This window comes from Colias croceus, chromosome 20, assembly GCF_905220415.1.
Source record: "Colias croceus chromosome 20, ilColCroc2.1".
NCBI classification, from domain to species: Eukaryota; Metazoa; Arthropoda; class Insecta; order Lepidoptera; family Pieridae; genus Colias; species Colias croceus.
The window spans coordinates 3,576,136-3,600,857 of NC_059556.1; the positions used below are offsets into that span (position 1 = coordinate 3,576,136).

At 35.4% G+C, this 24,722-nt stretch overlaps 1 protein-coding gene across 4 annotated transcripts in view; it reads right to left on the reverse strand.

The window, feature by feature from the left end:
• Positions 1-23,838, reverse strand: part of LOC123700956 (trithorax group protein osa) — a 94,347-nt gene extending 70,509 nt beyond the window's left edge. For all 4 annotated transcript variants that reach the window (XM_045648343.1, XM_045648342.1, XM_045648340.1 and 1 more), the window contains exons 1-2: positions 22,657-23,838; positions 7,089-7,250 (exon numbers count right to left, since the gene is read on the reverse strand). In XM_045648343.1, the coding sequence (XP_045504299.1) occupies positions 7,089-7,250; positions 22,657-23,193 (699 nt within the window). In that variant the 5' untranslated portion in view covers positions 23,194-23,838. The remainder of the gene's footprint in view (positions 1-7,088; positions 7,251-22,656) is intronic.
• Between the last annotated feature and the right edge of the window lie 884 nt (positions 23,839-24,722).

The window sequence follows — 24,722 nt, forward strand, 5'->3', positions numbered from 1 at the left end:
TGGTGGTAAAAGTTTTTTCGTTTTGAGGTAACAGGAAATCGGTACTAACGCGTAGTTGAGTTTGGCCGTGTTTCAGTCGTTTTAGTCGAACCATCCGCGCCGGTCGCCAACCAATCCATCAAAGGAGGGTGACTGGTTCGGGGGGTGGGGGTGGCGAACCCCCTTTTACCCACATAAATATTGCGGGTAGGTGAGTACAAACCCTTTGACCGAGTTCTGTTTACTTTCGTTTTCGCTCAGCTGACGGGGACGCCACCCCGCCTCTTCTCCACTATTATTATGATAATTAGAGAGCTATCAACTTAATATTTCTCTAATTACATATACCAGAACCTCGTGTGAAAACGTCGCTTGTCGAAACCTTGACATTTAATTAATTTGTCAATCAAACGTTAGGTAGATAATAATTTTGGCCGCGATATCAGTTTAGCCTAATTTGATAATGTTTTGTTTATGTTTATCATAGCTATCATCTAACTTCATGTTGTAGTGATATTGTCTGTGCGTAGAGCGGTTCCGTCCCGTCCTTTCGTGCGTCTCATAAAACTTGCGGGGTGGCGTTACCCTTGATTACGGGTGTGTAGGTGTTTTCTAAGGAGTACTTAAGGTTGCAGTGGGTTCGGACGCGGCAGACAGGGCGCAGACGTGCATTATTAGGTGGGTGGTACACCCGCGGGTGGTTAGGAGGCAGTGGGGTACGTATCGTACGTCATCACCTGAGGCGCGCCCTTGAAAACGTCGTCGCATTCATTGCACCCGGATGCGGCCCGGATTCCCGCGATACCCGCATACAACAGATCTCGCCTAACTATCCGGCTTTCGCAGCCACGCACTCGCGGCATCATATCAAATACCCAACGTCAACAAACCTTACCTACTTTGTGTTGAAGTTCTATCCGGTTTTTATGAACGAGCTTTCTTTTTAGCGTACAGTGAATGATTTACAATTAACAAGAAAAACAACACATTACTTCTTAAAATTATGATAGATCAATTAAAACTATTTAGTATTTATGTTCCCGTGTCTAGAAAACAACATTGCAACTCCGAACTTCGATACCCAGTTCGGTAGATATCATTATAACAAAAGCAGTAAAAGACAATTAGAAATCATTTAAACACAACAGTCTATACACAACTTATATAATATTATGCGTACGTTCTTAATCCAATAAGATTTAAAGCTTATGGACTGTATCGAACAATCTAGTCTGAGTAGCAACGGGCAACCGATCATTAGAGATTAATGGTTTTCCTATGACAACTATCTATGGAGTGCAATTTTATAAATCACTAACTATCTCTGTAACGAAACAGTCGGTATCTTGTGTTGTGCCATACAATGGAGAATATACATTTAGAGACCTATCGATTTAAAACGAATTCGTTCTGTAGTAATGATATAAGAAATACACCATCTTATTTTTTCAAAATAAAAGTGCGTTTCGTATCATTTCCATCACAATCTACAATTAGAGCAAAGCGCTACATGAATACTGACTCAAGAGTTTTAAATCATGGCATTTACGGACCTATTGGGAAGGAATTTAACAAAACTGATTAGGTGGATGAAAAATATACCACAGATACTTATGTAATATACTCCATTATTTTAGGAAGTATATTACACCAATTTATTAGAAATCAAGTAACACCATAATATCATAAAAATACATGTAAAGAAGAGACGTTTTTAGAAAAGATAATAGTAATTTTCTTAACTTCTCTGTACGTTTTATTTAGCTTATCTAACAATGTATAAAAAGTTATGAATCAAGAACTGTGTAAGCCAGTGGCCCAGCTCCATTCAAATTAAATTAGACACATATTTTACAAAGACCAATTAACCCATTCACGCATCATTTATCGTAGAAAAGTCGTTCAAAATTTCAAATAAAATTTATTCAATTCCACGTGCTTCACAAAGGGCTATATTATGAGCAGGTGATATGCTAAATAGTTGCTGTATAAGGTTACTTGTTTTTAAATTTCATTCTTTCAAAGCCTATACAGCAATGTGAATATAATGATAACACAAATGCTAACGTTGAATGTGTTTGGTAGTTTAATTTGGAATTATTAGAAAATGCTCACCCTTATATACGTTTTACATTATTCACAAAGCATATAAACGTAACACTAGGTATAGTGTTCTGACAATATAAATTACGTACTGTATATTATAACATATAGCTTCTTTGTTAGCAAAATTTTGCCTGCGGCTTTTCTCGAAAACTACACACTATTTTGCGCTATTCCATATATATGTTACCGGAAATGTATGAAATCAAGGAATTGTATACAATTCCTAGGAAATGTGTACAATTCCGATACCATTTAGGAAATGTATATAATCTAATATATAAAAATCAATGCCACTTTTCGTTGTAATTCCATAACTCGAGAACGGCTGAACCGATTTCGATAATTCTTTTTTTATTATATTCCTTGAAGTACGAGGATGGTTCTTATGTAGAGAAAACGAAAATATGTACCACGGGCGAAGCCGGGGCGGACCGCTAGTATTGTTTAAAAAACTATTTAATGCATGCATATCCTAGGAAATGTATAATCTTCCTAGGAATTGTATACAATTCCTATATCGTATTAGGAAATGTGTAAAGTAAATGCTTTCTGTAATAAAACACTTTGTTATTTTTTTTATTATAGTTCTTATTGATACAATCGGGTAACAGTCATACCGTAAAATTGTAATAATATTATGTTCATATTATTATCTTCGATCGTTCGATCTTCGTCGACGGAGCCCCGCTTCGCGGGGCTCCTATTTCTGTGTAGTTTTTTTTTTTAACAAACCTAACCTAACCTAACCTAACGGCTAACCTAACCTAAACCTAACCTAACTTTGAGGGCGAATATCTCGGCTATTTTTGGTTTTAGAGAAAAGTTGTTCCTATAAAACATGCTTATATAAGCGTAATCTTTACGATAAAACAATAATAAATAGGTGTTATACTGACACCAACTCCATCAAAAATTTTTTAAGTCCTGCGCCCCCTTTGCTTTAGTCCAACCCTTGCCTGCGACATATCAATATCTTAAATGTTTTACATTTCCGATAGCTATTTAGGAAATGTATAGATTTCCTAGGAAATGTGTATAAAATAATTTATTTCACACATTTCCGTACGATTTTAGGAATTGTATACATTTCCTAGGAATAGTATACAATGACGGATTACATACATTTCCTGTAACATATATAATACGATACTCCATTTCAATATTTTCTCTTTTATTTTTACAAATATGTTTTCATCAAATAAACTAAATAGTGACGAATGATAAAAAAGCCACTTTCATGGATCAATTCAATATGTGATAATTCTAACACAAAAGTTGAATAATTAAAAAAAAAAAACAAAAACCATAACGCTTATCACTTCTCAATAGACTATAATTCACTAAAAAGCTATGCTTTTGCAAAACCTAATATTTAAAGTCGAGATGTAGAATATCAAATAACAGTTATAAAATATTACATACATAAATATAAAACATTATCTTCTTTAATATATATAAATCTCGTGTCACAATGTTTGTCCTCAATGGACTCCTAAACCACTTAACCGATTGTAATAAAATTCGCACACCATGTGCAGTTCAATCCAACTTGAGAGATAGGATAGGTTTTATCCCGGAAATCCCTTGGGAACGGGAACTATGTCGATTTTTCTTTGGAAACGCGGGCGAAGCCGCGGGCGGAAAGCTAGTCTATAATATAAAAATGAATCCCAAAATGTGTTGGTAAGCGCATAACTTTGGAACAGCTGAACCGATTTCTTTAATTCTTTTTTTATTATATTCCTTGAAGTACGAGGATGGTTCTTATGTAGAGAAAACGTGAATATGTACCACGGGCGAAGCCGGGGCGGACCGCTAGTAATTTATATTAGTAGTTATGTTTACTTTGTTATGCATTATTTTATTTAATAAGTCTGCGTGTTGTGTTTTGTCAAAATAAATTGCGGTATGATTTATTGCGTAAAATAATAACCCGTGATCCAAAATATTATTCAAATTAATTCATTCGAATTGGGATCAATACTATGATGAAAATGATTGCAAGAGTGTGTGAGGGAATTGTCATTTTGTATTTTACCCAATTTCGTCTGAGTTAGTTTCAGTTAGCATTAGTCAGCATAATCTTTGCCAATTTTATAATACCTACATAATATAATGCAGCATATTATAATGATGAATTCGTTATTTTATATATTTTTTTTTTTTTTTTATTTATTGAAATAACAGATAATTCGGTAGTCAATGATCTATTAGTACAAATATTTTGTTATTTCAAAGACATCGTTTGTTGTAAAATACACTACACTACACTTAACAAAAAATAAACAGCGAGCAAATAATCACAACAGGACATTACGGAGAACCTCTAGCATTGCTTCGATATCTAAGAAATACAACACTAAAACTATATCCCGGGAAAGGCAACGTGTATTTGACAGCGCGTACGTTACGAAGAGATAGCCTAGATGCTATAACACCGGATCTTCGTATACAATCTTTTTGATACTCTGAATGCAAGCACATTTGTATAAATCAATGTAGAGCACGGTAAGGTAAATCGAAATTTATATCTTTTTCTATTCGACAAAATAACACGATCCTTTGTAATGAAAAAAGAGCCTGTTTTTTGTCACTTTTTTATATTGAAACTAAGTTATTTTATTTTGTCTAGTCTTATCATCATCCCTAGGTGTTAAAGAGATAAGACACATTCCTAGATGTTTAATTTCAGACATCAAGAGGAAATATTTGTGGCCCAACAAAAACACGGTGAATTGTGTGTCCTATCGATGTAAGGTGGCGACGCAAAACAAAAACGACATGATAGCGTTGTATAAAAGGAGACAATAGTACTTTAAGCGATTTACCCGACAAGCACGGTTTCAAAACGACCTTGCGTCTTGTCACAGCGTTTCTTAACGTCGTCGATTTCTACGCGAGTTCGCTCCAAGAGCCCTGCTTCAAAATGTACCTCGGGCTTCGTTGCACAACGAGCTTACGTCAGCGAGCGCGCAGAACGGCTTACGTCATTCTAACGTGCGACAGCCACGCCATGTTAGGCCGTATCGCCGTAGAGTTAGGGCGAGTATCCCTCGAAAGGATTTCAAAAGTAAGATAGAACGTTTATTTTCACGTGAGTGGATGAGGCTCCGACGCGCCGACGCGTCGCCGGCTCAATGTTTCTTAGAAACGTTAGAGGCTCTCTAGTTTCGACTTGAACATGAATCGCGTAATATGACGATGAAGAGTACTTCTAAGTTTTAGGTGGAAGTTCATTTTAATCTTAAGTATGAAGCCGATCTGATCCTGACTACGAGGAATTTAATCATACACATATTTTTGATCGTGTTATGCTCAAGTTTATTTGACTACATTTTCAGAATCAAAACAAACATTATTCTATATTTATAGAATATTCTAGGAACCTGTCTTTTCAATATGAGATGATAAGCCTATCTGATTGGCTGCCATAGGTAAATATTTTATACCGAAATATAATATACCCTATACACAATTTGAGTAACAAATATGGATTATGTACACAAGCATAGGTACATTAGAAATTAATCCCCAAGAAGCATGCTACTGAAACGATACTTATTCCTTTATTCTTATTGTAAGGAACTGATGTATTGTTTCTTATATGAATTCTGTAAGTTATTTAAGTTAAGACAATAAAAAAATATTTCCTGTAATATTTTTCAATTCTTATAACTAATTCAAATTCCTAACTCAAATTTAGCAAACATCGGGCCTGTTTATGCAGCTTATACAGAAAACATATTTACCTACTGAACATACGTGATGAGCAAAAAGTAGAAATCCAATACCTAAGGATTAAAACAAAGTTAGTCAACTAAATGGGCACTATTATTGAGCACAAGTGTGTGCGCACAAATGCATTGACTATTCCTTCACTGTATTTATGCAAGGGAACGGTAAATCCGATACGACTAGATCAGATTCAGCACTGATAACTTTGCCTTCTCTACTTCGCTGTACTTGAATTTTTTATCGTCTTTCGGTATAGAAATACCAAAGATTTCATTATGTAACCGAATGAGGTAAAATATGCAAATAGTGCTATATGAATTTATAACTTCAATTTTGGAAATCGGTTCAGTAGCTCCTGAATAAGAATTGTGACGTGACGTCATGTCAAGCAAAATTTTGTAAAAATCGGCTCAGTAGTTTAATTGTGAAAGCTAAAAAAGACAGTCCGTATTTATTCTTCAACAGAATTTAATTTTTCGTTTCCAGTCAATACCGGTCTCCAAGATAATCCTTCTTTAATGAGCCCTAAAGTTTGTTAACAAAGCTTAGAAAGTGACAAAACCCTTTTCAAAATAGGAAAATGCTTGTCTGGAAAAGCACACGGGCTAACTCTGTAGTGCATATAATAGAATGAACTCCTTTCTGATAAATTTTTACCTATCAACATATCGTCTAAGGCGTCGTCTGCTTATTTCTAACTATAAAAATTAATTCCATATTTCAAAATATACGATTTATGATTCTTAGATGTTTGAACGATAACCTTATACATAATATATTTATTGTATACATCTTCACACTTTACCTATTGGGTGACATAATATTTCGATAGTTTTCATGTATAAATTCTTATGAATTTAAGCAAGATGTCATAAATTCGAGTAGTAGGTATTGGATTATCTTATTTAATAAGATAATCCAATACCTACTACTCGAATAATAACAATTTCGTAAAGGTGATATAATAATCACCTTTTCGAAATATGTAGTTAATATTCAACTCTATGTTTTAAAATTTGGTATTCATAGAGTAAATTACTTTAATACATATTTTGCAATAGCTTAATGTTATTTATTATCCCTTATTGAATATATTTTGCCTTATGAGTACACGGTTAACGCTACATACACACATACTTCAAGCCTTGCCAATCGAATTCAAGAAACCAACCATATCCTTTACTTTTAAAAAATCACTGTAATATTTGATTAACCTAACTACTGGTATACCAGTTACCTCTCCATGTGATAGAAACATGTCAACAAACCTGATGTGGTGAGAATGGTGGTCTCGAGTTGGGTGCTCCCGGAGGCCCCGGCGGCGGCGCGTACCGAGGCGGGTACGAGCCCGGGGGCCCGTACGCGCCCGGCGGCTGCTGGGGGCCCGGTGCGCCCGCGCCGTACGGGGGCCCGCCGTAGCCTCGAGGCGGCTGCAACATGAGCGAAACAATAAGTATTGTAAATAATAATTAGAAGATTTTGATACCCCAATCTTTCAAAGACTTTTCATATCGAACTAATTTATAGTTTAGTGTTTTATGTAAGTAGGTACCTATGTTTATAAGATTTTGGTAACCATTCATACAATAATACAACATAAAATAAAAATGAATAGGTACATCAGGTCTTATTTAGTATACCTAGCAGTTGGCATTGGCACCTACACGTAAACATACACTTGAAAAAGATTAACCTTCTTCCTGACGGCAAAACAACATTTTTACTATACCTACCTAAAATAAAAAAGTATTCTAGTTGAAAGGATATAAATGTTTGTAGTCCAACTTTGGTGCAATTTATCACTGCCGTTCATTCAATTCATACAGAGGTCATAGTTCACCGAAATATCAATAGACAAGAATTTATACGCGAATATTTTTTATCGACGAAACGCAAACACTCATACAGAGCATAGGTATAAAATGTTTGAATGTTAAAATTTATTATTTCGTACTTAATTTCTATATATATAACTTTAAACTTATTGGTTATTCTTATTACTTATTACTAATTAATTAAGATTTGTTCTCAAAACGATTTATTTAAAGTTTCTCCGACAAATCTCTAAGTGTACCTACCACGAAATACGGCGATCATGATGTCATGTTTTTTATAACAGCTTTTTTTGTATTTAACAACAATACCTAATCGTAAAAGGTAAACAATTATGGATTCACAATTTTTGCTTATGTAACATAATATTATGTTATTTGTAGATTACCTGACAAATACAGGTGTCTGTCTGTTAAGACCATATTTCTCAAAAAACGCGTGGACGTATCAAGATGAAATTTGTATCAAAAACTCAAGACTACCTTGAAACTGTGAAAAGATTAAACTTATTAGCCAGCGCAATCAAAAGAAACAGCCGTTTATGCTGAAAATTTTCGCAAATTTCGACATTGGCAAGAAAATCAAACCCTACAGGGTACTTCCCTTAATCACATTCTTAAAATATGGGAAGGCATTTTATTGAGATTAAAAAAAATACATTTACCAAACATCATTACCGACGGCATAAGGTAAGTAAAATAATTATAAATATAAATAATATTTCTTTTTATTTATTTTCATTTCATTTCCTTTCATATAATAGTAGTACCCATACAGCTATGCGTTGTACATTGTATATTATTCACAAAATCTAATTAAGAGCTATTATATAGAGAATAATATTAAATGTACATTATAAATCTTATAAAAGACTCCATACATAACTCATGAAAAGTATGAAAATTACTTTCGTGTTATAAAAATAATGTATTATGATGACACTAAATCCTCTAACAAAAATAGACAAATAACGTTGAGACGACTTCATTGAATATTCATGCTCAAATATCCGACAGCACAATAGCTTGTTTATTGTATAAAACTTCATCAAATACTCTCTAAATATTATATATCGTCATATAAAAGTATTTGAAAGCTTAAAAATTTATACAAAACATTGTTCAATATAATAAAAACAATTTCAAGTACATTACTTCAATGCAAAATTGCACATTAACATAACAAAACCCTTTTACTAACGTATAACAGCCTCATTTTACCTATAAAATCAACATGCTTTTACTGTAATATCAATTTTCAACGAGATAAAACGTCTAAATAATTGACGTCCGAAGTAATTCGCTGTGCCAACAATGCCGCCCGTTTCAGTTTTCAGCTCTCATTTTGTTCTATGATGAAAATTCAATTATTCCGTACGAGCCCCGCTCCGAGGCAAACGAGCGCCGGGAATCGGTCGGCTCCGTTTGATAGAAATGTTTTACATTTCAAAACTAAGACTGAGGATTGGCGACAAACAAATGTGCATAGCGGGGAACGATACGAGGAGTTTGGACGTCAATTAGAGATACATTTTTACGAATATTTGGGTATTTTATGTAGGATTCAATGATTTATGAGGGCGTCGTGTTATCGGGGTGCGGCGAGGGCGGGGGTTAGCGCGAGGGTTGCGCAGGGCGCGGGCGGGAGCGCGCCATTGGCGGACACTGCATCGATCGCGCGACGAGCTGTATGCGGCCCGCCCGCGCCAGCCTCCACCTACGTTAATAAGTAATCATCCGACCCCGCGATACCTCAGCGAGTTTTCCGGACAGAGCTGGAACCACTGAGACGGGCCTCGTATCTCCAGTCGACTGGAACAAAGAGCTACCGCATAGGGCGACATCCGTATTGATTTATGCAGTAATTGACCCGCGGGTAGGTGCGCAGCCCGCGCACTCTCCCGCTATACGCACCTATATCGCTTTTACACGCACTATCTATAGCACATTATGTAATCGAGAACAATGCGTTTTGATCAATGTTCCGAGTTTTGGAATGTATTGGCTATTATTAGAACGGATCAAACGCCTACAATAAAAAAACAATTTCACATGAATAACCCACACAAGTCTTTATCTAATATATAAAAATCAATGCCACTTTTCGTTGTAATTCCATAACTCGAGAACGGCTGAACCGATTTCGATAATTCTTTTTTTATTATATTCCTTGAAGTACGAGGATGGTTCTTATGTAGAGAAAACGTTAATATGTACCACGGGCGAAGCCGGGGCGGACCGCTAGTTTGACATGAAAATACAATCCTACAGAGGTTAATTGAATATATGTCTTATTTCAGAGCCCCACTTTACTATACCTACCTACGTTTATTGTTTTGTGAAAAACATTTTTGTATATTGTAGAACTTGAACAATAGAATGTACAATTATCTGACTTCTGAAGGACACGTAGAATATCTATCCGATAAACAGTTTTGAATTCACATGTATAATAATTGTTTCCTTAAAATTCACCAACATTCAGTTGCCGAGTAATAAAATATATTTATCTAAAGAACAATCTAATATAACATTTCAGAGTAATACACACATTGAATATAAAATTCCTGAAAATATTGTCCCGTTTTGTCAAGAGTAAAATCCTCATTCATTTTCAAAACTACAAAATACAAGCTAAAAACGGAATATGTAAAGTCTTTGCTCGTCGATAATATATCTATCGAAGATTCGGTATTAAACTGAGCTACAAACAACTATCTATAGAGAGCTATCTATTATAATGTACGACTTGCTTTCATACGGTACGTTTTCTATAATTGTCATATAATACGGTAGATAGAGAAATAGCATAAAACGTGTATCAATCAATCACTTAATGAAAACGATGGCTGTACCATAATATGGAAGGCATTAAAACCAGTGTCGCGTTATAAATAATGTTTTGATTTGACATAGTGATTTAGTTGCATCCAATCGATAGTGCAAGTGCACAACGCTAGGAATGCGACCGGATTCCTATCTAGTGCACCACGGCCGCCTTGCCCACTATTAGTTATGTCATTATCATTGGCCGTAACATTAACATATTTAACTAAAACCTCCGTTCAAAAAGTTCTTACAAATCATCAATAACTATGATGAAAATTAGAATTCGCCAAAATTAGCAATTTGTTTTCCTTTAATCAGCAATTATGATTATTATTTCGCGGTAAGACCGATCAGTGTGCATATTTCTGGATATAAAAGATATATTCTCTGGCATTGGTTTTCCGACCTTAATACATAATGTAGAAAATCTTGATCATCATGTAACACAAAACAGAATGTTACCAAAATAAACATAAAAGCTTGTATATAATAATTGATAACACGATGAAAGCAAAATTATGATGATAAGAAAATAAAGGATTCTCGTTTTTGACGTCACAAAAAATTCGCAGAGTAGGTAGGTACTATATAATTTTATTTTGGCGTTCAAAATACGTACAGTGGAGTATGAAATAATGAGCTAATGTTTAGTCGCTAGTTGTTCGTTGATAAGTACATGATAAGGAAAGGATGTAAGTTTACGTGATGCATAAACACAAGGTTACAGTGGTAATATAAAATATGACGTATACAAAAAGTAAACAGCGTTTAACAGAAATGTTAATGACCTATGACTAATACAAGGGGCCGGTAATGTATGTATAATATCGGTATTCGTACAAACAACAGTAGCACACCGTGTACGCTGGCGGATACGAGCAAACATTACATAACTCTTTGATTGTGTTTGTAAAAAGTTGGGAATTCCCTCCACTACAAACGCACTTTACACAGATATATCCTGTGCACGTGTGAGTGTAACCTTGCCTTCCTTTACATATTAAACGCCGTCGGGCTATCCCTTTGCGTATCTACAAAAAAGCCGAGCCATAACTGTATTGTTGTGAGAAAAAGAGAAAATGAATGAGATGCGATTGAATGTTATTACTATTATTACTTTATTTCAACGTGCTTCTGTGAGACGATAAAAGCCCACTGACCGGTTTACTTTTTGTACTTGTTTGTGTATCAACAATGGGACGTAAAGCGTATTCATCACAATCATCTGTTCAGGCAAAGGTCTAAGGACACGTGCTAAACGTATTTAACAGTAAATATACTAACAACATTCCAAGTCGCATGTGCATATTTTGGCCTTCTTATAATAATTAACGCAATCCACACATCTTTACTGACATACTTAATATCACGATAGGTCGATAGCGTACATGTAAGTTAAACAGTTTATTACGTTCGCGTTAGTAAAATCAGAGTATATCTCTCACAAGTATTAGGAAAACACGAATGTGTGAGTGAGTGTATTTAATTATGGCTCTATTAATAGAAAAAGCATTACGTCCGCGTCGTGTCATGCGGTCGGTTACGGCGTGTTATTTTGGTCTACTCAGTCACGAGTACCGTGAATGTCAAGCTCGCAGTAACTAGGCGCAATGTTGGTTGGGCAACAGGTGGCTTGCACTGCTATTAATATTATATTTTACTTGACCTATTAATGAGGCACATCATCAAGTCTATAGTGAGAGTATAGGAAGAGCTCTTGCACAAATTCAACTCTACATCCAATTTTTTATTCACGAAATGATTTCAAATTAGCTAGAACATCAAATATTTATTCATGAAGCAAGTAATTTCTGAAGGACTCGTGTAAATTTATTACGATTCTTAATCAATAACGAACAACGATATTGTTAACATTATCTATGAATAGTGATAATTTATAGTCGTTTTAAATTTTAATTATAACGTGCGTTTAGGTGACCGTTGAACAACTAAGCAACAGTATAAGTTAAGATAATAATATGTACTAAGAAACAACTTAGTTGCAAACAAGTTGTTCTATAGTTGCATTTACGTGATGCCAATATAGGAATATACATCTCTGAAGGAATAATTGTAAATACTTACAATCAAAAATAAAAATGAAATTCTAGAAACCAACTAGGTGCTTAGAGTCGAAACAAGACAAAATATACAAAGGCCATCTTTGCACTGTTATTATCAAATTAACGATCGATTTATATACAAATCTTATCACAACAAGTAAACACGGAATCCATAAGTTACATGCAACAAGTGTAAACAAACGGATTACGAGTGTTACTGACCTAATAAAGCAACCCCTTTTCCCAAGCAAGACTTCAATAAAGAACTCCCTTTAGGTACATAGTATCTCGGGTACATAACGGCGGTCGTGACCTTTTAATGTAGGTATACTTAAATGTATAGCCACCCACCCCGCTATATACAAACAGCTTGGATTAAAGAAATATTCACCCCTCTGTGGATATGATGTCATTGACAAATCGAATTTAAATTTTGCTATCTAGACACAAATCAGTTTAGACTTCTGGCTTGAGATTCAGGACACTAATTGAATGTATCTAGTTTATGTCAACGATCTATCAATTACTCAAAAATACCCTTTCAGACGAATAGTTATGTTACTAATTAATCAAGTGTCGTATATCACACAATCATTAAATAAACAAACATTGTTTAATAAAGAAACTCAATCTTATTTCGTTCTGATAAAACAAATACACGTGCGATACACATACGTATATCAAATTAGTTATGACACACATTACAACGGAATATTGGCAAGATTCATGAATAACAAAGCTTACGTAACATTGAGCGGAACAAAAGAGAATCCAAAGACGAAATTCGCATTAATACTTCGTGACGTCTTTGTATTGAAACACTTCAGTAGATTATAGAATGTAGGTATATATGAGTCATTTACCTTTCTGACTGCGTTCAGACAGAGGTCCTTGGCAGTGGCCCCTTTTGCATTCATATACATTTATCGATGTAAGTTACGTCACAGCGTTTGCATTATTGAGGTTAGGTTTATTAAAATTTTCATGCGATAATCGCGCCCATTTTCTTCATTAACTCACAACGTCATTGTGGCTTGCATGACAACATAAATGTGTCTATCGTAAAACGATAATGATTGTGTGTAATTAAACTAACTAGTCATTGAATAATTGTGTTGGACTTTGATATGTATGGCGTTAATATCAATTCTAAATCGTGAACTAGGTTGCGTTTAGAGGGTATGTTGGTTAATTAAACGCCATCACCATCGGTGAAGCTTTAGCCAACAATGATGTGCTTGACCTACACAGGTCTCCCTTGTTAATAATCCGGCATTTTGATTTCAACCGACTGGTACAGGGGACTGGCAATTACGTGACGTCACGACGGTTAACGACCCCATTACAACATATTGTATGAATGAATGCATGCCACGTGACGAGTGACGTTTTTGTCCGCGAAGATAAATCTTTATGTAAGATTGACCTTACTTAAGAAAAAGCACATGTTGTACTTAACGTAATCTTAACAAAGCTTTTTATTACGCCCCAACCTTTATAGCATATTGACTGTTTTGTTCCGCGCTACATGGTATAAGATGGTAAGATACTGAAATGATTTTCGTTAGTAACTAATTGGGATGTGTTTAATAAATCAATCTGAATTCGGTAAAATATCACTTAATAGAATAAGTTACTACTTACCTACTGATTATTATTATTAAAGATCGATGTTGTTACTTATCTTTTTGTGACATCATTTCGTATATAAGTATATTAAGAAGAGCTGGAACGTCAACACATTTACACATTGCACATGTTAGGCCGGGAGATACTGACACAAAATTTCGGGTCATTTGTAACAGGATGGCGGTCTAGAGGGGTCTTACTTATCCGACGAGTGTGACTTACGCCTACGCGACTAGTCCGCCGGTACCAGCATTCTGACCATCATTTTTCTTTTTGTCATTGCGTAATAAGACCTCTGTAGAACCGCCATTCTGTTACAAATGACCCGAAATTTTGTGTCAGTATCTCCCGGCCTATGTATGTGTCATATTTTGCAATTGTTTATAAATACAGGGTGATGTTATTGGTGTAGTACGAATATCTAAAAATCTATGAAGAATTTTGTGATACAGTAAATGGAAGAATTATAGACTATTTTACAGTATTTAATAAAATCATTTAATTTTTTGTTCATTTTCATTAGAAATGTCAATTTTTCTCACCAAGGTGGAAATTTGGATGATAAGGATCTTGTTAGAAAAATATAAATTCTGACTAAAATCGGCATTTTTTTTTCAAAAATCAAATTAGTTACTAATTAATAATCAGAGTTATCACCCTTTACATTAATTTACAAACGATATCGGTTGTTCTTACTTAAAATTGAATACCAATGTCTTATTGCGGTATGTGTTCTTTGGAAGTGTTCGTAAAGTTGTTGATCCGTAATTAAATTTTGCGGAAAATCTTTTAGAGCGCTTAGTTGTGACATATCCTAAGCATATTTAATAGAATTAAAAGACGAGCGAATATCCAGAATAAATCACAATCACATGTCTTTATGACATTATTTAAAAAAAATACGCCAAACTATACACAATTTTTACTTGATGCAATCCTCAAAGATCATGGACATAGTGTATTGCGCCTTCCACCATACCATCCAGAACTCAACCCAATAGAGTTACTATGGGGCATAATTAAAGGGAAAGTAGCATCACAAAATGTGAACTTTAACTTGAAAACTGTGGAAGAATTATTTAGAAAGGAAGCAAATGCTATTAGTCTGGATATGTTTAGTGACGTTTAGAGAAAGACGCGAAAACATGAGGAAAAATATATTCAATTAGAACCAAAAGTAGATAATTACACTGACTCATTTATAATAACATTAAGAAATTCCGACGGCGAAACATCGAGTTCTTCGAGCGATGAAAGTTTCAGTGAAGTAGAAGATTACGATTATGATTAAATAGATTCTTCTTCTTCTCTATAGATACTGCTTTCTGAATTGGTGGTAAATGTTAAAACTGTTAAAAGTGCTTCTAGAAGAAGTCTAATTGTATAAATGTTTGAGTTTGAGTTTAAAACCAATAGTGTGAAAATTATACAATAAACATGTACCACGTATTTGTTAGCGCGTATTGGTAGGTATTACGTAGTTACTTACTACAAATATAATATTTCTTAGATATTTTTACTCGACCAAAGTCAGGACAAGACTGCTCCGCAACTGCAGAAGACGTCCGTCATTTAAATCATTATCAAAACAACCATCCGTGTGTTGGGACTTGGGAGTGAGCGCACGTGTTATTTGTATTGTTTTTATGACCTGAAATTTAATTATTATTTGATAATTGAATGATTATTAATACTTTTATCCAATTGATTATTTTTAGAATAAATAATTAAGTTCATCAATTGATTTACTTTTAAATTATAATTTTACAGGTAAATTATGAGAGCTTTCATAATTATATTTGCATATATTTATCTACAACGCACCCATTTTACAATTCAAGTCTAAAATGAAACTAGAGTCGCATTTATTTTTGAACATACTGTAAGTGAAATTGCATAAGTGTGAGTACTGTGAACATGCCAGCTTTCCTTAATTGACCTGTACAGAAATGTATTGGTACTTAGTTATATTAGGTAAAGAGCATGAAGAAGGTATCAGCTAAACGATTCAATTATCAAGCAATAAGGCGAAATCAAGTTTATACCTACTTAGTTACTGAATGGTGCCTACTTCATGTCATAGTCTATAGAAGAGGAAGGATTGGGATTTGTATATCTGGCCTATAATATCCTATACGATTGGTTATTTCTATACTGATACAAAATCATAAGCATGATTGTGAAAACCATTTACCTAGTCATTATAAGCTCAATCGTATGATGAGTATAATGTTAAACAGAAGTCGTAATACCTAACAGGGCAACGTTATTGCGAGATAATCTAGCACACGGGTCCGAGACGTACGCCATTGATTTTACGAAATCCACATCACGGACTCAGAATGAACGGCATCCGTCGGTCCATTCATCTCGTTTTCATGTACACACCGCTATTGCAATACGAAAGCGAGAGCGAAATTTACTCGGGCTGAACTACGCACCACGTACCGCCCTAAATACGAAGAGAATAGAATATCGATCACTAGAACGTTAATTGATAATCAAGAGCACTAAGCGCTCTGTTGTTTATTAGTGGCAGATTTCGGCGACGCGCCTGATGCCGCTAGTTAGTTCAGTCCATTGACTTTGTCATCAAAACAACTAAAGCATCCTTTTGTTCAGGAAGTCGTGGGAAAGTACCGGTATCGGAATATCAAGAATGAAAAGAAATGTAACACATTGTAAACATCTCATCACACAGCTAAATCTAAATATAGCGGGCGCCGATATCAGCGGCTCGCCCTTGAACCAGTCGCACGGAAACATTTTATTATTATTACCAAGCTGTCGGCGAGCACGAGTATGTCGGGTCGACGACCCCGTAACCACGTGTCTCCTTATCGACAACTATCTAATACGATTGTGGGTAAACAACATACTGAGATAAATGACTAATTCCATAACAGTTGTTTGCTTGAGCCATTTAGGAAATAATCAAGATATCGTCATATAAATTTCAATCAGCCAACAAAGTCGAATTCATGTGACTATTTTGCACTAACAAGGAGGACCTTGTGGACCAAGGAGGAGAACAAAATATTATTATTTTATTCAGAGAACTAACTAGGTATGTATTGAGAAACATGAATAACATAATATTATGCCATCATTGGATGGCATAATATATAGGTATTGACCTATCATATCTCAAAAACATACTCGGTTATGTAGCAAAACGGGATTCAAAAATGAAAACTTAAACGCCGGAACAAACACAAAGAAAGCCGTAACCACAATCGTGCGCTACCATTCCAAATGCATAACTTGTAAACAATAATCGACCAATTGCAAAGCCTTGACGAACGGAAGAACAGCCGCATCGTGGGAAGTGGGACAACATTACGTAACCGGTATTTGTTGGCCGGCCAACCTACACAGGTACATCCTTACAAATGCGTACGACCTTGAATGTGAACTCTAAAGTGTAAATAGGCACGTGTTCGATGCATTGTTTTATGGCAATCTGTGGTGCCAACTAGCACTTGCCACATTGAGTTATCGAGACCAAAATAAATATTCTTCTCTTTCGACTCATTTTTTTTATATTTTTCTAAAAATGCATGACTGGTGCAGTGAAAATATCTACAATGGCTGAAAATGATAACCGTTAATAAAATGATTTTCAATGCTACAACCCAGCAACGTCAAGTATTTATATACAACAAACATACACTCACCGGCACGGAATCTTGGCCACTTACAAATTTGCCGATAAAAAATGTTTGAAGTGCTTTTCACGATTTTTTTGTATACAGATATGTTAACATATTATTTCTTTAATTTTATGTCAAGAAATCATTAAGTTTGAGAATAATCTTTTACCACTTTTTAAGAGTTAGTCGAAATTTGTGATTTGTGCGGTTAAGCCGAAGTTACGAATTGTTCGTTTTAAACTTTTTTCGATATCGGTTATTCCTTTTTAAGATATTGTTATTGTTGTGCTGTAGTCAATGATCATAGCAAACAATAAAAAATGCCGTTAGCATCTCAACAGCCTGCACAGGCCATCACAGTATTAGACCAAAGACTGCCACAACATAAAGTACCTAATGTACAGTAAGTACGACGTTCAGCTATGGACTATGCATGGAAAAGATAGCAGGAGACTGGCAGCTACACGTGCAGACCAGGAAGTGGAAGCGTGAGGTGCACATCAGCTCGAGAAGACCGGTTTATTGGTCAAGAGATACTCAGAAATGGCTTTCTGAAAGTTTTTGAGATACGCCACCGGCTCCAAAACACCAGGACAATAAATTTGGGTGAGCAATCAGTGAGAAGACTAATGAAGGAAGTTAATTTGAATGTTTGCAGACCAGCACGCCGTACAGAACTCCTCAGACATCACAGAGAAGCACGTCTTCGTTTTGCGCGAGAACATGAAAACTGGACCCACAGCCAGTGCGCTCGTGTGGTGTTCACAGATGAGTGACGAGGCACTTTACGAGCTTCTGATAGCCAAGAGTCAGTATAGCGGAGACGATAAGAGAGGTTTTCATCCATCACCACAACTCAAACGGCGATTTTCCATGGAGAGTCAATAATGGTATAGGGAGGTATAAGTTTGGATGCTCGTGTGGAATGAATGAATGAATGAATGAATGAATGAATGAATGAATGAATGAATACTCTTTATTGTACATACACAGAAATACAGTTTGTTACAAGGTTGAGATAACTTATGATATAAGACAAACTTAAAATATATAATATATATGTACAAAGAGCGGCTTTATCGCTCGTGAGCGATTTCTTCCAAGCAACTCTATGTAGACAGATATAGTGAGCAAGAATTAAAGAGTAGAGTAAGAAGAGGAAAGAGGAAACATAGAAAAGTATTTTACATATAGAAGGAAACATAAGTGGATACATAATAGTACAAGAATAAAAATTATATAAACGAGAACTTAAATTTATACAGCTTTTAAGGATTTGTTACTGATTGAACGAAGGTAGTAGTTTTTTAATTGATTTTTAAATGAATGAAGGGTCTGTGCTTTCCTTATTATGACTGGTAAGGAGTTCCACAATCGGATTGCCTGAACGGTAAAGGACGAATGGAAGAAATTGGAAGAGTGGGAAGGAATATTTAGCGTAAGATTTTCAGCAGATCGTAAGTTCGAATTCCTAGTGCCAAGGAATTCAAAATTTACTTTTAAGTAGGAAGGTGATGAGGGATTAAAGATAATGGAATAAAGGGAGGAAAGGATATGTGTATTCCGGCGGAGGCGGATGGGGAGCCACTGAAGTCTTGACCGAAATTCCGAAACATGGTCATACTTGCGCAGACCATAAATGAACCGCACAGCAAAATTTTGTAACCGCTCAAGTTTATTAAGTTGCTCTTGAGTTAGGTTAGTAAAACACACGTCAGCGTAATCAAGGATTGGCAGGAGTAAGGATTGCGCCAATAAAATTCGTGTGGTGTTATTTATCGTAAGTAATGACTTAAATTTGATCAGGTACGTCGAGGAAATTCTCCAAAAACATGTTCAGCCCTATAACAGGTTTATCAGTGATGAAAGATTGCTACTAATACACTTTAACGCACGTCCGCATGTCGTACGAAGCGTATAAGAGTACCTTCAAGAGGTTATTATTGAAAAATTGGAGTGGCCAGCTCGTAGCTCGGATCTTAATCCTATAGAACACATCTGGAACATGCTTAAAAAAAACATAAAATTCGATTCCAACCCACCACCAATGTAAGATGAGCTTAGAAAAACAGCTAGGGCCGTTTGGTACACTATAGCTCAAGTGGACATCAAAAATGTATTCTAGAGTATGCCAGAAAGGATGTAAGCAGTGTTTCAGGCAAGAGAAGGAAACACCCAGTAATAAAAGATTGAATTTTTTTTATGGAAACGCTTTTTTCTAATTTTTGTGATTTTTTAAAGAAATCATTTAAAATTCACAGGAAAAGCGTAAATTCTTGTTTAATTCATATCTACGCTGTAGAACTTCTTATAAACTTCCAATTATTACTAAAAGTTTGTAAACACATTACATTAACTAGTGTTGATTAAATTTTTATTGAATTTTGTAGTAGAAAAGAAATAGTGTAATTTTTCGCAGAAATTTGAAGTGGCCAAGATTCCGTGCCGGTGAGTGTATATCAAGGGAATGTCGGAGTAGAACACCCTTCCAAACTGACGCTTAGCAAGAGATACAAGTGTCAGATGTCAAGTTCCATTTATGTTGATACCTTCAAACACAGTCTGCCGGCGTCACCTCTACATAATGTATGTGCGCGACGTGGAAACTGCAAAACGACGCAGAAGTACCGCAGAGCGGTGGCTCTTACAACGTTTCGTAGTTCGCAGGGGAACGCACAAATCTCCGCCTAGAAGCTTGTAATATTTGCCTACACATCAAACTTTCACTATCGCTGCACTTTCGTTTTTATATCCGCTAGCAGCGGCAGCCAGCTTTGTTATTTCTCCAGTGCTAGTTTTTTTCCTTTTTTCATCCGACACACACGACCGTGACGCAGGCTTTTGATGGCTCAGCCTGCTGCCTTTTTGTAAACAAAGAGTGCAACGCATTTCCTCATAGTACCACTTTACTAAGAATATCTTTGTTCACACATTAAGTACCTACCTTGATCATTATTTTCGGAATAATAAGTATATTATTATGTAATAATCTGATATTGATATTATACCTATGTACATGTTATACACAAACTAATAGGTATTTCTTCTGTTGATATTAAATTGAATTTATATTCTAAACAAGCTGCTCCGCGCGGTTTCACCCGTGGCTTCACTCCTGTTGGTCGTAAGTCGTAACGTGATGATATATACCCTGTAGCCATCCTCGATAAATGAGCTATCTAACATTGAAAGAAACAAACTCTTCAGCTTTATAATATAAAGTAATTAATAATTAGTATAGATTTGATTGTTTGAAAAAATAATATTTTATTGGTACCACATTTATAAACTGTATGTTGTACCTATGTCTACTACCTATACAGATTTTGGTTATATAGAATTCATATTTTAGTGCATACCTAGGCTGATTTTGTCAAGAATTTTTTTTATTGTGAAGTAGGTATTTACTATTTACATTTATTAAATTACTTTATTTGCCATAGTCATCGCCAAAAGTGGCAAAAAACATCAATTAACTATAGTTCAGGATCCATCGCCCATTTTTGCAAGTGATTACTATCAAGCTAATGTTCCGTGAGTAGCTTTATTTTGATGAGACGCCCAATAATTTATTGTACGAAACTCTCGATTGTGGTAGCTAACAGAGGTAACAAGGATAATATGATTTGATTTGATAGTTCACAAATATTTGAACAGAGAGAGAGAACAGACCATCATGCTATATTATACACTTCTACTTGAATTTATATTTTTTGCTTTTTTTTTATGGCATTCAAATGCTTTATAAATATAAATTTATAAAGAATAGAAAAAATTCGATCACGAGGCGGGACTTGAACCCGCATCCTTCGCGCCATTCCGGGGCGGATGCCTAACCAACTCAGCCACTCGTGTGACCCGCCTGAGCAATCGAATTTCTTCACTTATTCTTATCTGAAACTGCTAAATTTCCATACTTTTCATAATATAGGTTCTAAGTCCAGTACTAATAGTTGAAATGGGTCGTGGACGATTTCTAAGAGTACCCGCGGCCCCGGCTAACTGCGCGGCTCGACGGAACACAGTGGGGTTTTAGTCGGTAAGAATCCGACATAACCCTTGGCTCCTTCCCCGGGGGCCGTGGGTATCTTTGGAAGATTTCCCCACTATAAAAAAAAAGGTATACTGAGTAAGATAGCTACTTGTATAATATTATTTAATAGGTGGTCGATTTAAAATATTTGTATTTGGATATATCATATGGCTCCAACTGTTTGGTGAAAGCGTTTTTTGTTAAAGGATTCTGCATATGCTTTAAAAGTCTAGTTTAGCAATTAATGCAAAAGTTGTTCCCTAAAAAAACATTCATGGAAATAAAAAAAAGCATAAATTGCTTGTTTGTCTTACAAATATTTGTTTTGAAGATATTTAAAAATTTACTTTCGCTATTATAACATGGTATATTTTTAAATAAAATACTGAATATCATAACATACTGCAGCTCATTATGTTTAAATTATGCCAAAAACTTTCCAAATTACCTGACATTGTTTACTACTTTACTTATTTATGTGTGAATATTATATTAGATGTTTTTTTTTGTAAGGTGGTTTCTTTACTATCGGCATACAGGCTGGAAGGCATTACACAGTTATATCATATTGATATGATATAATTATATGAATATTTGATGTATTTCTTTGTTTAACGCAAACATTTGAATTTGTGGAAATAATTTAAACTCAAATAATGTACACTACTATGTTATCTTTAAATAAGTGATTTAAAACACACAAACAAGAGATATATAATCAAGGCAATGTTAAACTCAAATTAAAGAAAAGCTATTTCAAAATTTGGCATATTGGTTAGAAAACAGAAGCCACTCACCGTTGAATTTCTGTATGGTCCTCCTTGTGGATTATAAGGTGGCATAGGCCGTGGCGGTGGCCAGCCCGGCCCATAGGCGCCCTGGGGCTGGTCATAACTGTTCGGATAACGGTGTGGCGGCGCGCCACTCGATTGTAACAACGAATTTAACGTGGGTGTCGGGCCTGGTGCTTGCGACACAGCCTGACCCGGAAAGAATCTTTGTTGTTGAGGCGGCCTCGGTTTACCAGGGAAACCTGGCCTCGGCGAATAATAAGGATCTGTACCTTCCGGATACCTATACCCGCCGTATTGGTCAGGTCCCGGCCTCTCTCCCCGGTCGTGGCCCGGCACATCGCCCCCGTCCCGGGGCTGACCTGGCTCGACCGACATAGGCGATTTGCTCTTTGTATTCACAACGCCATCGAGCGGAACGCGCCCGACGGACTTATCGGTGCCGTTTTGTATCAGAGCGTTCCGAGAATCACTAAGCTGCTCCGATGGAGTCTGATCTACGCTCGTTTCACTACGCTGAGACTCTGCCTGCGTAGCAGCCATGTTCGGCTGGTAGCAGCCGTCCCCGCTTAAACTAGCTTTTGCGATCGACCGGCTCACTTACGTTACATCGAAAACGGGCGTCGGATTGCAAAACCGCGACGCGGACACTTCCATCACTAATAACCCGAATACTTCGCACAAATTATAACGCGAAATGACGAAAAATCGTTCACCGACGCACACACATCGATCACATATCTACTCCATTCGCATAAACGAGGTTATGGAAAAGGTTACATAGCTAGCGGTCGCTTTTGTCATGATCAAGTTGAACATTTCATATCACTTACACATTCTTAACTTTCTGTATGCAATCACTGAATAAAAACTTATCCACTAGATTATGTCGCTAATATTATACTTAAAACAGAACAATAGAATCACGAAACTTCCAAAATTATTAGCGTCCGCCATTAGCGGACTCAAATTCTACAGCGCTTCACTACGCTTTTGCCTATATTCACATCGGTCACAGAAAATCAAAAGAGGTAAGCGTGATAATCACAGTTATGTAAATACTTTTAAAAGTAATGTACTTGTAATTATAGAATTATGACGCCACTTTTATTTAATAAAGGCACCAAATTTATAAATTTAACGAAATTATCTGTGCATGTTTACATTTCCGTAATATTGCGACCACGTAGTAACTACAGGCATACCAACATACAGTTAAATTTCATTTCCGCTGGCGCCAAACATCTGTGCCTATGTTCACTTTGAACTACTCCAATACTAATCTTTGTATCTATAGAAAAAATCAATTTAAAAAATCTTCTGAATAAATACTGTTTAAATAAACAATAATCTTTTAATGATAAAGTAAACTTATATTTTTCTAAGATTATACCAACATTGAGAAATAAAATATAATTTTCGATATGGCAACTAGCAATAGAGACTTAAAAATTAAATTATAATGAAAAGAGCGCGTTAAATACAAAATTTACATAGGTACTTGTCTTCATTTTAGAATAATACTTGCTCTGTGATTTTAGAAACTATGTCCATGACAAATAATTCTTCTATAGTTTTCACGCGTATATAGTGTTTTAAATGAGAAGAATGTCCCTTGCCCCCAACAAAACACACACCATATTGGGCATGGAGCAATTAAAATTTTGGTAAACTAAAATAATAATTTGGGCTTAAAAAACTGTGGAAATTGGAATGGTTGGATTGTTGGTTGGATGTTAAAAAACAATACGCATAATTTATTTTGTTGTGTAGGTACTTAAAAAGTTTAGCACTGCATATTTTTATAGAATAGAGCCCCGATAGAGCAGACGTAATCGAAAATCTGACAAAAAAAATTAAACTACAATTTTCTTTATAATAATTATTATTTTTCAAGTTTAAGGAAATGCGGGTTTTCTTCGTCCGCTTAGTCTGACTACGCGGAAACCACAGGCGGAAAGATTTATATAATTTTTGTCATCTTATGTAATCGATACAAAAGGTTGACAAAATAAAACTATTTTGTGGTTTTGGAGTTTCTTTATTTTGTTTTTAATAAACAGAAGTTACAA